General features: G+C 40.4%; 2 protein-coding genes across 2 annotated transcripts; one reads left to right on the top strand and one right to left on the bottom strand.

Moving 5' to 3' along the window:
* The first annotated feature begins 4009 nt into the window (after positions 1-4009).
* pdxp (pyridoxal (pyridoxine, vitamin B6) phosphatase) lies at positions 4010-10159 on the top strand. Its single transcript, XM_057832644.1, has 2 exons — positions 4010-4839; positions 9616-10159. The coding sequence occupies exons 1-2, from the start codon at positions 4242-4244 to the stop codon at positions 9960-9962; spliced, it is 945 nt and encodes a 314-aa protein (XP_057688627.1). The 5' UTR covers positions 4010-4241; the 3' UTR covers positions 9963-10159.
* A 290-nt stretch (positions 10160-10449) lies between these two features.
* On the bottom strand, positions 10450-17441 carry kgd4 (alpha-ketoglutarate dehydrogenase subunit 4). Its single transcript, XM_057832645.1, has 5 exons — positions 17181-17441; positions 16883-17027; positions 14416-14479; positions 10861-11057; positions 10450-10797 (listed from the first exon to the last, which is right to left on the bottom strand). The coding sequence occupies exons 2-5, from the start codon at positions 16934-16936 to the stop codon at positions 10780-10782; spliced, it is 333 nt and encodes a 110-aa protein (XP_057688628.1). The 5' UTR covers positions 16937-17027; positions 17181-17441; the 3' UTR covers positions 10450-10779.
* Positions 17442-18803: the final 1362 nt, after the last annotated feature.

The following is an 18803-nucleotide window of genomic DNA, read 5'->3' as shown; positions in this document are numbered from 1 at the left end:
AACATTATTAAAATTCTCTTAAAGCGATCCATGGATGGAAAGACTTCTAGTTCTTAAAACATAATGTTAGTACAAGTTATAGAAATTTTATATTAAAACCCCTCTAAATGTTTTCGTTTTATTAAAATTTGTAAAATTTTCAATCAAAAAATAAACGAGTAGCTCACTCATTGTGCTGAATCCCATAAAATCATTTGGGCCCAAGCGCCAGCAGAGGGTGCCAACACCAAAAAACAAATAACAAGCGGAGGACATTACACTGTTGTCATTTTAATCTGTTTGAGCAGGGCATGTGCGTTAATTGCGTCAAATATTTTAAATTAATTTAAAAAATTAATTACCGCCCGTTAACGCGATAATTTTGACAGCCCTAATATATGTATTTATATATATATATAAAATGTGGGTGTGTATATTTAAGCCTCCACTCATAGTCTCTGCTCGGCAATAACACTTTTCTAACACACTTAAGACTTGCTACTAACAGTAAACAAACACGTTTGCCGTTTTTACATTTTTGTCGCCGATTGATGGGCCAAACACTCGTTGCTTTGTGTTTGTGCTCGTACAAACATGCGCGCCATGCATGAGCTCAGGCAGTTACGCTTGGCAGGCATGAGTGAAAAAAAAAGTGACAAACTCTTAATAGCAAATTTAACCATGCTGATATTTTTTTTATTAGAAACAAGTAAAAACTTCATATTGAACAACTACTTTGATTTTAAAAGGAGGGTTTGCGACAAGAAAATACTTGCAACGTCACATCACAATACTGTATTTAGTGAGAAACACCAAGTTAATGCACGGTTTGCCTATTTGGGCCACATAAAATCATTTGACAGGCCTTGAGTTTGACACCAGCTACTATTGTATCCAAATGAAATTTTCCAACAAAATCCAATCAAAATAAAAATTGCTCAAAATCTGATTTATTATGTAATAGACATGTGCCGATTACCGATTTCAAGGTATACCGTTGTATGAAAACATCAGCGTTTCAAAACCGCAAAATTTTTCCGTCATGCCATCCCCTAAGGTATTAGCTATTTTTTATGTCCCAAAAATGCTGGGAGAAATCCCTCACTTGTAACTGCAAGGTTCAACCCTCCCCCACCGGTTGTTGCTCAGTGTCAGTGTGTCAGCTGTGCTACACGATGGCTGGAGGAGGTGAAACTCCTGAACTTTTCCCCCCATCGCTGGTATGGGAATACTTCGGCTACAGAAATGTTACAGGCGGCCCCGGCTTAGAGGAGTAGGGCCAACCGACATGTAAAACATGTTTGCGGATGGTGACTGCCGAGGAGGCAATACCTCCAATATGATCTCGCATTTATACAGGATTAAAGGTTAGTAAACACTGTCATGAATGTTTCCCACCAGTTACGAGAGTTAACTCCAGTGTGTGTTTAGCGGTGGTAAAACGAGGTGTTTCTTTCTCTCTGGCAACTGTCTGTGTTGACAAAGAGAGTGTGAGTATAATGTAAACATAATACGAGTCATACACACATGCTTTTATGGAAAATAATTCAATTATTTCTGTTCTGATGGTAATTATGTTGAGCTGGGGCTGTGGGTTTAGGCTCTTGTTCAATGGAAAAAAAGTTTAGTTTTGTTTTTAACCCAGATATCTTAAAGTAACACATTTTAGAGCATTAATTGCAATATCGTGATACCGTGAAATTTTGGCTTAAGGTTATCATACCGTTAGAATCTCATACCAGTACATGCCTATTATGTAGTTAAGGACCACTTCTAAACTGTGTTATGGTGGTCTATCAAATGGGAATAACTGTGTCAAAATGCACATAATAGTGATTTACAGTATTTCGTCCTGAACGATGTCATTTTAGATATGACATATACCTGGTTACAACTAGATGCGAAAAGTCGGAGAGGCGGCGTTAGTCATGGCCGTATTACGGACCGGAACAGTGGGGCCGGCGCCCAGGGGCCCAAGGGTCCAGGGGCCTGGGGGGGAAATGGCAGTGTGTGATTTGGGACAGGAAAGGTGTTCTGTGATACAGATGTGAAACTCACCCTGAAATCTTTGTCAGGAACGCACTGGAGTTCAAGAGCTGAATCAACAAAGGCTCTTTGGAAATATTATGCACAACTGAGAGATTGAACAATATTTCCAAAGATTCACAGAAGAAATGTGAAACTAGGAGTGAGGCCTCCACACTCTGTGGCAAGCTGGACATCTTAGAGATTGCTTTCATGGCCCACTTTTGGGATACAATACTGCAGCGGTTCCAAGCCACGAACCTGCAGTTGCAGAAACATGACTTTGACATCCACATAGCTGCGCAGCTTCTCCTTTCACTTCATGACTTTGTGGCAGCACAGACAGACAATTTTGCCTTTTTTGAATGGTCAGCTTTAAATGCTACTGATTCTGTCTCCAAAGACTACAGACAAGACCTCCTTACAAAGAAGTGCAAATGTATGGCAGAGTGCAGAGCCAGGTGTTGAATTTAGAATTTAGAAAAGAGAAGTTTCGGATTGAAACGTTCAATGTTCTAATTGACAAACTTGTGTCCTGTCTTAACCATCGGTTAACTGTATACACACACTTGACCAATCTTTTTTCATGTTCTTTTCATGACTAATAATATGTCCAACAGTGAGCTCACTTTAAGGGCCAAATCTCTTGCTGCAGCGTATCCCACTGATCTGACCATGAGCTTGGCAGATGAACTTGTTCAGTACAAATCATTCATTTCAGAGGAACAAAAGTGTCCAAATACAATGCTAAAGACCATGGTAAATTTGGATTTACAGTCCACGTTCCCAAATGTTTACATAGCACTCAGACTATTTTTGACCCTGCCAATAACAAACTGTGAAGGGGAACGGTCATTCTCCAGACTGCCTCGAATTAAAAACGAGCTCAGGATGAAAATGTGCTAAAATCTGTTGAATTCACTCTCCCTTCTTTCAATAGAATAAGAGTTTGTTCAACAGCTCAACTTTGATGAGTTACTGGACGACTTTGCAAAAATGAAGAGCAGAAAGAAACTTTTGTAGGATCCGGGGGGGGGTCTCGAAAACTCCTGGCCCTGTGGCCCATACCCCCCCATAATCCGGCCCTGGTGTAGTACCCAGCGGCGATCTTAAAACAGTGTTCTTCCTATCGGCGCGTTTACTTTGATTGACTTTTAATGGAAACCGACGCGCCACAAGCAAATGACGCGGCCGGTGTTCTGTCAAAATTTGCTCCCTTATAAAATTTTGTTCCCAAAGCTTTTGTGGCGCTGAAAATGCCCTCTTTTATATTCAGTTGGACTCTCAATGTTATCCAAAGGTGCTAACTAAACTAGATACATCATAAACATACATGTGCAACACGAAATAGGCGTAAATTAATACTTAACGACACGGCGAAGTCATTAACAGTGAGAGCGCGGGGTGCAGTTGCTGTGTGCAGCTAACATGGTAGGATGTGTCTGAGAATTTTTGTACATGTCTTTACATGACCAAACTTAAGTAAATATTCCTTTCTTTAGAGAAAGTTTGTAGTGTTTACTTTGGAATCGCTGCATTCGCGGCCATTTTGAACGTTACGCGCATGTGCACAACCGCAAGGTAGCAATTTTTGATGGGTTGCAAAATTTGTCAGAACACCTGTTCTGTTTGAATGTAGCTTAAGACAGTCTCTGTTGCAGCGTGCCCTAGGTGAGTGATTTGCTCCCTTAAAATACTTGTAACTCATTGAAATCTAGACGGATTTTCATAGGGTTTGTTTTATATACAAACCGTATTTACGTGGCTGGGATTAAGTCTGGATGTTAAAACAAATATTTAATAATTTTAAATTATGCAGGTAATTTACTGCATCTCTGATTTTTATGAAAAACCCAAAAAATGAAAAGCTGTTGAAAATTGAACAATTTAGAGTGACTACAATGTCGTTTAGCTATGAATGTGTTCGTCACGATTGGCTGTCAGCGCCATTTTCACATCTAGTTCATACACAAAATGTGATAGATATATATTGTAGTACGTTCCTGACTGGTCAAAGTGCCACTGCAATTGGATTGGTCAGTATTTGAGCAGGTGGGCGTTGCCAGACGTCAAGCCGTCTTCCTGTCTGTGGTGCTGCTACGTAACCTCGCCAAGGTCCTCTCTCACCGCAACGTGATTTCTCGTGTTTCCCCCTTTTGCGCACGATAATGGTCGGACTCCTAACACGGCACCGCACTCGGAGGTGAAGGACGGAAGAGGCCGAGGATAACGCCGCCATGGCGGTCGCCTTTGGCTTCAAAGGCTGCCGAAAAATAGGCGGTGCGCAGATACGAGCTCTCCTGGAGGCCAAGGAGTTCTTCTTGTTCGACTGCGACGGAGTCCTGTGGCACGGCGAGAAGGCCGTGGCGGGCGCGGCCCAGGTGGTCAACTCGCTCATGAAGCAGGGTAAAAACGTGGTGTTCGTCACCAACAACTCGACCAGGCCGCGCGAGAAATACCTGCACAAGTTCTACCGGCTAGGCTTCACCGCCGTCGCGCTGGAGCACATCTTCAGCTCGTCTTACTGCTCGGCCCTCTACCTGCGGGACGTGGCCAAGCTCCGAGGACAGGTTTTCGTGGTCGGCTGCGACGGGCTACGGGACGAGCTGCGGGAGGCCGGAATCCCCTGCGTGGAGGAGGCGGACGAGCCGGGCGCCACCATTTACGACTGCGCTCTGGCCGCCGACGTCAAGGCGGTGCTGGTGGGCCACGACGACCGACTGACTTTCCTCAAGCTGGCCAAGGCGTCTTGCTACCTTAAGGACCCGGAGTGCTTGTTTCTGGCCACCGACAACGACCCCTGGCACCCGCTGTCGAGCGGAAGGATACTGCCAGGTACGACTGCCAACTCGTTTTTACCCAATTTACGCATTACACTGAATTAGGGCTGCACCTATCGATTATTTTAGTAGTCGATTAATCGATGAACTAGTTGGGTCGAATAATCGAGTAAGGAACATAAAAAATTAAAATACCTGAGCAGAGCCTCAAACGGTATATAGTATCTATGTACAACAAAAGAACAATTGGCTAACTTGCATAACAAATGTCTGCTAGCTTAAATGCTATAAAACGCAAACTTAAAAAAAAAAATTTTTTTTTTTACAATGTTCTTAAATGGTTCACACACGTATTCCCACAAAAAACGGCTAAATACAGTGGTACCTCTTCATGTTCTCGCAGACGGACATCCAGGCCACAACAAAGCGTCACCATATTGAAATGGGGGCAAAACATGAGTCACAAGCAGTTGCTCTGTCGTGCATTGTACAAACGCGTTGAACTTTTGTCTTATTTGCGGTCTTTTTTTTCCGTCGGAATGACTAAAAGTTGCCGTGTTGCGGGTTGTAACACAAGGAAGAGTTCGGAGCCGCATTTGAAGTTTTTCATTCTTCCTCGTGAGAAGAAAAGGACAAGCAATTGGCTGAAAGCAATCAATCGAGGGACAGTAAGAAGACTGTTCCGTGGACTAGGCACATTCACGTTTGCAGCCGACATTTTATTACTGGTGAGTAAACTTTAATCGATTTTTTTGTTGCTGCCCCAATTAGCTGCTAGGATTCAATAGACTAGGCAGTGGTTATTATTACCGGAACCGAGAACTCGCAAAGCGTTATTTTTCTTTTGCCGTGAACTGCTCTGATCGGTCAATCGGTATATTATTGGCCTGGTGGGAATTGGTTATTTAGCCGTGACGTGTTCTCGGCTAAATAACGCTTGGAGGCGAATTACCGGTTACGGCAGAAATAATCACTCCGTATATACTACCAGTTTTCTTAGTTCCACACAGTACATATTTCACGTAATTGATAAAGGACAATTTACTGGGTGACTTTGAGGTAGTTGTAGATGTTTCCGAACTCCACTGCAGGCAATACCTTTGGATTGTTTATCCAGCTATCAGCTGCGACTTTGTATGGGCAGATTTGCTGGCCAATACACGCTAATTTTAAGTTGTATCGCCTCCTTGCCTCTGTCGGCAGTGACTTGTGATAATAATGTCAGGTTTAAGACGTTTTTATGAAAAAGACGCAAAACACAGCTGAAATATATGAATTTCAGACATTTGTCTACGGATGTTTACTTGTACGTGCCCCCATCTCAAAATGGCGACACGTTGCTATGCGAGATGATGTCATCGTGACATCATGCCGACTGCGAGAATGAAGTTAATTCATTCCAGGAGCTTGTTTGTAAATCGAAATGGTCATCTGTCAACACTAGAATTCCATTAATTCGTTCCACAGCCCAAAGACCTACACTTAATTCTCAATAAATATTGATGTTACTATTGCAAATATTAATTACAAAAAGCAAAACAAATACATTATGAATAAAAATAGGAATAATACTATAATAACAGCAATAATAATAACAACACTTGTAATAATTTAACAAACCTGGTTCTAATGTGGCGAATGTGTTTTCGTGGTGTACCTGAACGCATCGCGTGCCTGACTTAGTTTCACTTTAACCTTGTTTAATTGCTGCGGGGGACACTAGGCACAAGTTGATGTAATAAATGATTAGAAACCTGACGAAGCTGGCGATTTCTTTGGCGATGTTACCACAATAATAATTGCCACCTTAACTTATGAAGACTGGCGAACGGAGGAGGACCGTCATAGACCGTCTACGTCTGTATTGTTGAGCGAGCCATATGATGGATGCGCACCCCACGCTCATATTTTTCTATCATATCTATCTTCATGTCAATGGTAACGGTAAGCATCACCTTTTTTCTCAACTACATGTTGATCTACATGTTGATTTCTCTCACAAGAAAATCTGCCATGCGTTCGTCATGCCGGAAAACAAAGAAACTGCCGTGCTGTCATAGATCGTCGTATTTAGAGCATGTCGTCGGACGTAGAAAAAAATGGCAAGTCAAATTTTACGTCGGATGTCGAAAAGATAGTGTGTCGAAGCGATTGTATGTCGAGGTACCACTGTATACCTATAAACTACTTTACGAATGCATTAAAAAATTAGCTCAAACAAAAACTCAGCTTATGTTGGCCTCAACAGGGAGCAGCTGGATTCAGCCACGTGAAATGAGGCAGACTAGAGGGCAGTGTATCCACCCAGATCAATAAAACTAAATGCAAACCCGTTCAAAACAAACCTTTACAACACCACCTTATTTAAACGAATACCCGAAGCAGCAAAATTTAATTTGAATCTTTTTTTTTCTAATTGAATACTTGAAATTAATCGATTAATCGTTGCAGTGCTACACTGAATCCGGTTGCAGTGCAGCTAAAGCTTGGTTATTTTGGCCGACGATCGTCTTTTAGTGCCATTGACGGTGAGTCGGTGACACGTTCATTCCATTAATCGAGCCGTCCCGGTCAAAGACACAAATTTGAATTCTCAGAAGTTAATCAATAGGCTGTATTATTCCTAAAAAAAATTAAAACACACACAAAAAGAAAAGAGTGAACTAATTATTAATAATAATAATAATAATAATAATAATAATATAATGGAAAGTTAGTCCAGTCAATACACACACACAGTACGCTATGTGCCAACTAAACATTTTTATAAATTACTATACGACAATTGTTGCTGAGAGTTTTATTCCCACTCAACTGTTGTTCTTGTTTAATGTTCTAGATTGCACGCAAACAATAACCGAAATAAATTGACAAACAATTTAACCAGCATGTTTCCAAAACGCAGCAGTTAAAAACTACATTTTCCATCATGCCCAGCGCGGCTTAACTCACTGACAGCTCAGCTACCCTATTAGCGAGCACCGGTAGCCGAGGCAAGATCAGACATTGCTATAAAAGTTTACAGTCATCGGCAGCACAATGATGCGGACACCAAACGGGAGTTTACAGAACACACGAGAACATGGCTCTGACAGAAGTCAACAATTGCCGAAAAGTAAGTTTAGCAAGTGGACATACCGTTAGCATGTGAGCTCCTGTTGTGACGAGGGTTTGTTGGAATGAGATTTGACAGTTGACGCGATGATAAAGCCAGTCAGTGACTGCACACGCATGCGCAAATTTGTATCCAAAGTAGAATAAAGGTATTTTCGTCTTAATTACTCTTTTGAGTACATGATCATTTGATTACATACGTATTGATCGTAATAAAAGTGTTAACAACTGATCAGGCTCTCTGGGAACACGTCACAGGCAGCACAGTACCTCGAAAACACACGCTAATTTGTCCTGTGAAAAATAATGAAAACCGGACATTTTCATGAGTTTATAAAACCCCGCCGGACGGCCCGGACAGGGTTTGAAAAGTGGACATGTCCTGGCAAAAGAGGACTTATGGTCACCCTACTATAGCCGTTAATGGCAGCTAATGATTATAGATATTTACTCAACCCTTTACAGGGCAAGTAACTATTTTTCGTCTGTAAAAACAAAACAAAACAAACAAACAAAAAATGGATATAATACAAATAAAGTTCAAAATGCACTACGACCGCCCGACTGCTTCTACTGGTTATAAATGCTGTTTCACACTAGCAGAGTGGTTCTTAATCTTGCTAAAGGTACCTAACACCTCAACTTTAACATGTGCATTTACCGAACTGTTCAGAATGAGATAAATCCTTTTTTTCCCCCCTTCAAACTATCTCAGCTAGCAAGCTAATATCTAAGCTATTACTGTTCACGTCTTCTCATTCAGACGTTGGCCCCTCCCAACTCGATGCCGAGCAAACAAGAGCATATAAATAATGATTAGGGGAAAATTACACCACGAAAGTGAACTGTGTGGTACCCCAATTCACAGAGGCGCAGAATCAGTTTCACTTTCATTACTTTTTCGCCTGTCAAAATTGTTGCCACTTCCAGGAGAGCGGGCCTCACGAAACTGTTGCCCTGAGAGGATCCACCTGTCTCGGCCACTTTCATGCATCCCCCGGTTGGGGTTTCCCCTTCCAGGAAATATACACAGGGCCACACCATGTTTCTATTTGTTATTTTCCAGGTGATGAGGGTGCAATTGCGCAATGATTGTGACATCCCAAGCAACGATGTCAGGCTTTCGTTGCTGTTTTCTTAAGATTTATTTAAATCACAACTCAAGAGACTGCTTGTAAAAGCCGATCGTGCCTTCACTATTGCTCTCACATAATGAGTTCAATGCGCTTACGAAAAAAAGTGCTCACACAACGGAGTTCCCGATCCCTGGTCTAGAAGGTGTAGTAATTTTAGTAGTAGTAATAGTTAAAAGCGGGGACTCCAGCAAGCCTATTTAATTGGTCCAAAGCACAGATTCATTTATTTTTTATTGTTGAAAGAAAGCAAAGCATTTTTCCTATCTGAATGACTAGGGGATATTAGCTGTTTCAAGAATTTTACTAGTTGTGGTGAGAACAGTTTTTCTTGGTTCTTCCTGAACTACAGTTCCACACAAACATTGAGCTAACATTTAGATTAGCATGGAGTTGTGGGAGTCATTTTTTGAGGTTCCCAAAGCTTACCACACATAATGGATTTAAAAGAAAAACAAAAGCTTGCTAATCGTATGTATCCTAGATTGCAGGCCCTTTCTTGTGACAATTGTACTAAACTGACTGATGTTTATGTTTTCAATTGTTGCCTGGCATTACTTCAGTAGCATTTGTCTGCCTGCTAGGTTCTGGATCCCTCATGGCAGCCCTGGAGGTGGCCTCAGGCCGCAAGGCTACGGTGATTGGCAAGCCGAGCCGCTTTATGTTCGAGTGCATCTCCAGCCAATTCCCGGGCGTGGACCCGACCCAGTGCCTCATGGTGGGCGACCGCCTGGAGACAGATATGCTTTTCGGCTCTAACTGCGGCTTGGACACCATGCTCACCCTCACCGGAGTGTCTCAGATGGAGGAGGCCAACCAGTACGGCAATAGCGAGGTGTCCGCCCATCAGAGCCTCGTGCCGGACTATGTCGTGGACACCATCGCAGACTTCTTGCCTGCTTTTGAAGAACTGGAGGAGCAGAGCAACTGACCGAGCAGGCAGATGACAAATTCAGTAAATAGCACAAAAATGTAACTTTCCTATATTGGGAGGTTTTTGCTAGCATAATGTGACATCTAGAACCTCAAATGAAATAAACCAGTTTTCTGACAAATGATTGGGGGTGGGGGCACTGAATAGTGGACAGCAAATATGTGGGGAACTACCCCCCCCCCCCCCCCCCCCCCCCCAAAAAAAAAAAAAGTGTTTCACGTATTGTGACCATAAGTGTTTCTGTGGCATTTTTTCCATCAGGTGAAGTTTTCATTGTAGACTGAATAACAAATTATATAAAAACTGATCTTTTCTCTCATTTGACAATCTGTAAGTCATATCATGTGCCATACTCACAGGTACGTGAGCAATATCACCTTATGGTAAATCAGTGTTAGGATAGAGAGCATGTCAGCAACAATAAATAACTGCATCTATGCTAAATGTAGTCTTCCTGTATTGCATTGACTTTTCACGTACACACAATGGAATTGAATATGGCTTTATTGACTTGAATGCAGCATTAGAACAAACAATGATAAATACAAGTCACGATGGCATAAAGAATTTTCTGTCAACCAAATGAAGCAAATTAAAGCAGCAGTCTGGTGCAAGTTTCCAATGTAAAATAACATTTATTAAAAATGTCCTTTTAAGAGTCTTAAAAGGTTAACATTTGGAATAATACACATATATACAGTATGAGAGGAGTTGGATAGTTTATTCTACATTGTGACCTCTTCCTGTGTCAAGAAGAGAAAAGACATCCAGACGTTGGCCTCCATGGATAAGGACTTGGTTTAAATATATTCCATCACTCTGGTCCGCCACGCTGAAACAAGACCGCACATTTACTCGGATTGCTCTGTTCTAGTACAAGAAATGGCTACTTTACCTGAATGTATTCCATCTCCTCTATCACCAGCGGTCTCCGGCGGTACCTTGCAGGGACTAACTGAATAGATGCCAAAGTGTCAGGTGTGCCCGGGATGGGCGGCAAAGTTACACGACTCGCTGATATTTGTGGTGGCGCTGAGCTGGGGTTGTTGGCTTGTGAGACATTGACTAGTAATGTTTTCAATGCTTCTTGGGCTGGAGTGGGAATAAAACAAAATATAGTGATCAGAATATGGAGAAAATCTACAGGCTGCTCGCTCCCTTGAAAAGTATAATACAGGTCTTCACAAACTTCATTACCAATTGTTTAATTTTACATTCCCAAATTGAAACTTCAATAATTGCATGTTAAACTCATTAGCTGGGAGAAACGGATTGATATTTGTCGCTGTCAATGGCACTTAAACAAGCGGCCGAGCAGTAAAATAGTCAAGAGTCAATCTGCATTTGACAAGGTGATGATGCTGGAACTTTTGTTTGGTGTTGTTCCAGTGAGATTTACAAAGATGACTGCCTGAAAAAAAATTACAAAAGTCCATCAGTCCATGATGATATGGAGCTGCATGTCAGGCAAAGGCACTAGGGAGATGTCTGTGGTTAAATCTTGAATAAATGCCCAAGTTTACATTAAAATTTTTGACAGCTTTCTCATCCCTGCAATTGAAAATGTCATTTTCCAAGATGACAATGCATCATGCCACAAAGGTAAAACTGTTAAAGCATTCCTTGGAGAAAGACTCATCCAGTCAATGTCATGGCCTGCAAATAGCCCAGATCTCAACCCTATTGAAAACTTGTCTTGGAAATTGGGGGGGAAAGCAGGGAAAGCAAGGCTCCGACTTGCAAGGATGATCTGGCAACTGCAATCAAAGAGAGCTGGCACCAAATTGATGGAAAATACTGTTTGTCACTCATCAAGTCCATGCCTCAGAGACTGCAAGCTGTCATAAAAGCCAGAGGTGGTGCTACTAAATACTAGAGATGTGTTTTGATTGTATTTTCTTTGTTGTTTCTCACGATTCCATATATTTTTCCTCAGAATGGAGTGATTCCACATATGTTTCCCTGTACTTGCTCTATAAAAGTAACATTTACTGACCACTGCAATGTTTTTATTCATTTCTTTTAGTGTTTCTGAATGATAAAGAGTTGCACTTTTGAATTCATTATTTTTTCAAGCTTTTTATCAGAGTTTGTCTGATAAAATGTCTGAGTAAGTGCTCGTCCGAGACTGGCAATTCTACTTTTTGCTAAGGGTTTTAATTTTGGAAAACGAGCCCAATTCTGTTTTTATGTGTGTTAACAAAAAACTAGAAATGAATCTTCTACCATTTCCCGATTAAAACAGGTAATTCCCAAGTTTGCTTTTACAATGAGACATTACCCAGAAGACTATGTTCTTGTTCTTATAAATTAATATTGGGCGGCTGTACCAGGGTCTTGTCGACCCCTGGTGCTAATAATTAGCGTGGGTACTCCACGTCTTCGAACAATAGCTTTGGATGGCTATTCTGATTTACCGTAATTTCCCGAATATAAGGCGCACCCATGTATAATGCGCACCCCAAATTTACTTGTAAAATCTAGGGGAAATTATTGTACCCGTGTATAACGCGCACCCTAATTTTAGCACCAATAAATAGAAGAATACAAGAAAACAGAGCTCATGTACAGATACAGAAATGTCATTTTACTGACTGGTGAAGCATAGCACATTGCTAGCTCAAAACATTAGCGTAAACTGACAATATGTATGGTAATAATATGATTTGACAACTTCTCCAACTTACCAGAATCCAGGAGAAAACAAAACAGATGTGACTTATCTTTTACAGGCTGCTGTATAACTTGCTTGTTTCATCATAATGAATAAATGTTTCTTCCATGGATTGATACGGCAAAGTAAAAGTGAGGACTGAAGTCGGAAATCGGAAAGCGCATCGCTGTAGACTGTAACTAGAGGAACTTTTGGTATTTGGGTTTGAGTTTCCCGAGGGACAGATATAGTTGACGGACACAGGAAGTCTGTGTTGTGTTACGTTTGTTATGGTCCGAGTTGCCGAGTTGCAATAAACGTTGACTGAAATCAGTTAAACTAAATTCTGTGCTTTATGAGGAGTGAAAAAAGCTGAATTTAACACAGACGAAATAATTCAACCAATTAGAGCGAAGTATTACCAAAACAAAACTGTGACGTCATGTACCGTAATGTTCGGCAACGGATCGACATATACGTGTTCTTCAACACAACATGGCCGTGTCAATAATAAATAAAAAAAAAAATCTGTCTTTATATATATATATTATATATACACTGTATATATATATATATATATACACATTTCTGTCTCCATCCCTGTACCCGTGTATAATGAGCACCAAGGATTTTACAAGTTGATTTGGGGGAAAAAAAGCGCGTTATATTCGGGAAATTACGGTAATTGTGAATGAAAATGAAAACACATAGGTTGACATCTAATGAAATAGCTGCACACTTGTCTAGCCAATTTGGCTCTACAAGAGGGTTTTCGGAGAAAAATGTCAGAAGGTGGATCTCTCCAGAGGGCGACAAGACCCTGCTACAGTTGCATTATATTAAGTTATGAGAAAAAACTTGTCTTCAGGGTCGTTGCTCATTTTAAAAACGAACTTGGTGGAAAAGAAATACTGGGTGTATTTTGTTTTTTGACTTCTGTTCAATAAACTAATATTGGGAAAAACAGATTAAGGTTGGTTTTCCATTATTGAATTACCAGTTTTTAAATTAGGCAACAGGAGACTATTCATCCCTGTTTTTGTTCACACACATAAAAAACAAAAAATAGAATTCGGCTCGTTTGCCCAAAATGATAATGAAAAATGAATGGCTGAAACGTACATGGACTGTTCTGACTATCCATGACGTCACTATGCTGGATGATGCCTAAATTGCCGCAGCAAGCTTTCAAGTGTCAATAATGTGGCCCAATCTGAACAGGCCTAGATCTGATTTGGACGCCACATAAAAATAGTGTAAACAGTCAACCTTAATAATCAAATTTCAGAAGCAGTCCGATTGGCATCTGATATGCCTGCAGTCTGAACGCAGCCACAGGTACTTTGGCAGTGATTCTTTTACATACACCTGGAGGGAGCCCATACTAAAATTACTCGTACTAGCTCCAGCTGGTCTAAAACAAGAACTGTAGTTTACATGTGCTGGTTAAAACAACAACAACATAACGAAAAAGTTGATTGATTGGACGTCTATTGCCACCAATAGGCATTTTCAATATCAATTTCTTCTACTAACTGCCGTGACACATACCTGGGATGGCATTGGTTGAGGTATGATCACTTTTGATGCCCACTGGAGTGCCCAAAGGCCTTTGCTGGAGTTTTGTGACCATTAGCTGGTGTAAGTGGTACAATTTGGAGTTTCCATTCATTTTCAGTTCAATCATTAAAATAAAATAAGTAAATACTTGGCAAATCGGGTTCATTTAAACATACAATGGTCGTTTAGGGTTTTCACTTCATGTCAAATTTTGTCAAGACACACTTTGCTACTCACCATTTGGTTTAGGCATGTCTTGCCTGCTCGGAAACTTAATCATGGGTGCATGTGGCCGCACAGCCTGAAGAAGCAAAAACATCAAATGGAATAAAAATGGGCTTTTCCAATGACAGTGCTGCCTAAAGCATGAAGTCATATTTTATTAGACGAACAATTACAGTTGTTCTTTGATTTAAAAGTGACATGTTTGTCATTATTTGCCCACTAGAAAGAACTGTCTAACTTGTTTTCCTCATATTGCTTTTGAAAAAGGGATTCAGTGATAAATTTAGGAGTGGGAACCTCTTTGTACCTCACGATACGATACGATTTGCAATACAAAGCTCACGATAACGATGATCTGACGATATGGCGATGCAACGATTATCGATACATTGGTCAGGAAATCATTCAAGGATTCTGCAAACAACTAATGAACAGAAAAACAAGCTTCTGCGGTGAATTGGAATGATTTTATCACTTGTAGACGTCCAATCCATTTGAACTGGGGGGGATGGCATTTGTTCATTCGCTGCCACCCCCCCCCCCCCCCCACTTTAAACGGATTGAACGTCGATGGCCGTCAGTGACAGCCAGTGCCAGGCAATGAGGTAATTTTGGGCCATTTAAGGTCATTTACCTGTTGATTTTAAGGTATTTTATGGGTCACTGTTTATTTTTAATTTACAGAACAGGAAGTGACCTGGGAATCACCCGAATCAATAGGCAGTGACTCAAACGCAACAGGAAATGACCTGTAAATGCCCCAAAATGAACAGCAAGTGAGCTGTAAATGTCCTGAAAATCAGACAGAATAGAGGCATTCGGACATCTGGGCATTAATGACGTCACCAGCCACAACAAAGCGTCGCCATATTGAAAACGGGGCTAAAGAAAAGTCACAAGCAGTTGCTCTGTCGTGCATTGCAATATAAACGCGTTGAACTTTCATCTTATTTGCAGTCTTTTTTCCATCGGAATGACTAAAAGTTGCTGTGTTGCGGGTTGTCACACAAGGAAGAGTTCGGAGCCGCATTTGAAGTTCTTTATTCTTTCTCGTGAGAGGAAGAGAAACAAATGACTGAAAGCAATTAATCTAGGAACAGTAAGAGAAGACCGTTCCGTGGACTATTCTCGCCTGTGGGAACCTAAATCCAAGCACATTTACGTTTGCAGCTGACATTTTATTACTGGTGAGTATTTTTATTTTATTTTTTTGCCTCAATTAGCTGCTAGGATTCAATGGTCTAGGCAGTGGTTATTATTACCGTAACCGGCAACTCGCAAAGAGTTATTTTTCTTTTGCCGTTAACTGCTCTGATCAGTCAATCGGTATATTATTTTGCCCTGACGTGTTCACTGCCAAATAACGCTTGGAGGCAAATTACCGGTTACGGCAGAAATAATCACTTCGTATATACTACCAATTTTCTCAGTTCCACACAGTTCCACACAGTACATATTCCACATAATTGATAAAGGTCAACTTACTGGGTAACTTTATGAGGTAGTTGTAGATGTTTCCGAACTCCACTGCAGGCCATTCCTTTATTTATCCAGCGACCAGCTGCGACTTTGTAAGGGCAGCTTTGTAAGCCAATAAACGCTCATTTTAAATTGTATCGCCTCCTCGCGTCTGTCGGCAGTGACTCGTGATAATAATAAGCCATGTTTAAGACGTTTTTATGAAAAAAGATGCAAAACACACCCGAAATATATGAATTTCAGACGTTTGTCTATGGAATGTTTAGCTGTGCGTACCCCCTTCACAAAATGGCGACACGTTGCTAAGCGAGGTGATGTCATCGTGACATCCCGCCGACTTAGAGACACTATTATGGTGGACGATTTTGGTAGCAACTTTTTTTTTTTAAGCGACACCTTTTTAAAACGATATCTCGATTCTTGTCTGGAGCATATCGATAACCTTTTAGGATACAAAGTATCACGATATATCACCATTTCGATATTTTGTCACACCCCTAGATAAATTCATAACATTTTAAACATGGGAGAGAACAAACTGGTGTCATTTATTGCTGTAGACCCCGTCACGTCTTTAAAACGATATCTCGATTCTTGTCTGGAGCATATCGATAACCTTTTAGGATACAAAGTATCACGATATATCACCATTTCGATATTTTGTCACACCCCTAGTTAAATTCATAACATTTTAAACATGGGAGAGAACAAACTGGTGTCATTTATTGCTGTTGACCCCGTCACGTCTATACATTTAGAAGAAAATGTACTTTAACACACGTGTTCTGTAATCTTCAACGTGAGGGTGAAACGCACAATAATTTACGTCCAAAAACAAGGACACAACAAGGGTACGTCCAGCTTGAGCCATCGCAAGAGACCTCCCTCCTTGTATCCTCCACCAAAAAGACACATTGTTGCTGATGAGGGTCACGCCACCACATTCCGTATTACATGTAAAATAGCCTAAAATTCATTAGTTGTCAAAAGAAGACGTTACCTGAATAACTCTGGCGGCCGGAGTAGCCATTTTGGAGCTGACTTTGCTTCCCATGACGACCTCTGCGCTTTTACTTCCGGGTTGAAAATAAATGGCGCGTCTTCTTACCCGCCACAAGATGGCGCCGCCCGCAATATGCAGTTGTCTAAAAAAAAACGGTCCAGAAAGGTAATTTGACATGACGGGTCTGGCACGCGTCACCCAAGGTAAATAATACGGGCTGTGACAGCATGTATACAACGCGTCACTGTGGAGAGTTTCTTTTAAACACAATTCGCTAAACCCCCTAATACCTTACCTGTCAGATTATGTGCAGTCTTTTCCTTGTCAAGCAAAACCGGTGAAAACAAGCTAGCGAGCAAGCGCCTGGACTCATGAAAATACATCCCAATTAAAGCTTTAAATCCGCCAGTCACCCTGGAGCTCAGAGGGGTAATTCAGAAGATGAATCGCATACATGACGTCCGCAATTTTTTAGAAAATTTTGTGTCGGATACCTGTATCTTCCTCGGCTACGTTAAAAGATAAACGTAAGACCTATCTTTTATTTTTATACTACTCAGGAAATAATACACGTATCACGTGATACGCATTATCCAATGAGCATCGAGGTAAATTGTAGAGATTGTCTAAATAGGTGAGATAAAACCACACAAAAAAAATGTTTTCGTTTGTCCCAATTAAAAATTTAGGATAATTTTCAAAGAGGATGGTAATAAATATTTTAAACAAAGCGAAAAAAAAGAAAAATCACAAATGTCTTTTTTGCCTCCCAAAATCAGTTTTGCAGCACAAATTACGTAGAAATACGTCTTTTTACATAAATAAACTGGTATAAAAAAATTAAGTGAGTCATCCAATGTTATAAATTGAGCTATCTTGGCTGCGACTTTTTTGCTGTTGCTGGAAATTTTGTTTGTTCTGCATTATATATATATATATATATATATATATATATATATATATATATATATATATATATATATTATACAAAAACTCAGTTTGGTACGTACCTCGGTTTTGAGGTCACGGTTCGGTTCATTTTCGGTACAGTAAGAAAACAAAATGCAAAATATAAATGTGCTAGTTCTTTATTACACACTTTTGTGCTTTCAACAATAGGAACATTAGCCTATACAAAGCCAGAATTCTGCTCAAAAAGTAGCGGGTATTTAAAGATAATAATCCAGAAACAATTCGCCTTTCAGACCCCACGTATTGGTCAGCTTTCTTTCTGAAAGAAAGAGGAAAAAAGAACTCCTGTGCTAAAGAGAAAAGCAATCCCAATGACAAAGATTTTAACATGTATTTTACAATTGAAATGCCTCAATGAATCTTTTTTTTTTTCTTATGAATGGTTTTCAAAGGCTTTATTGGTGGATTTTCTCAAGTTAAAGCGCCACACAGAAATTAATTTAATTGTGTAAGCAGGATCTGTGTATTATTTTTATTATTTAATTACAGGTGTTTTAGTTCATTTCAATTTATTTTATTTAAATGGGCTATTATTTATTTTATTATGTGTTTATATCTTACAAATGTGATGTAGTATTCATTTATATTGTATATTTTATGTTGTATAACTTTAGTTCCGATGTGAATATTAGTTCCTACTTATTTTGTTGTGGTAGGAAGGTTTTGTATTGAACACGGGGCCGTGTTGGTTATTATTATGGCAGAGAAGACAGCAGTAAACCAACAAAGATAAGTCAACTGTGCCCCGATCTACCACTCAAGAGATCTGATGTACTCAAAAAGTGGGTTACGATTGCATATTAGTTTGAAAATCGACCGGATCCACCGTATTTTTACACGAGTGACTTCCGGTCTGCCCGATCCTAGCTAGTAGTATTGATGCAGGAGGGCCGCGTCTCGCATCAAATAATAAACTCTGCCGTTGAGCCGCTTCTGGGATGCGTCT

Source organism: Corythoichthys intestinalis, chromosome 3, assembly GCF_030265065.1.
Source record: "Corythoichthys intestinalis isolate RoL2023-P3 chromosome 3, ASM3026506v1, whole genome shotgun sequence".
Lineage (NCBI taxonomy): Eukaryota > Metazoa > Chordata > Actinopteri > Syngnathiformes > Syngnathidae > Corythoichthys > Corythoichthys intestinalis.
The sequence above is the reverse complement of the archived record's forward strand: the minus strand, read 5'-3'. Positions and strand labels throughout refer to the sequence as shown.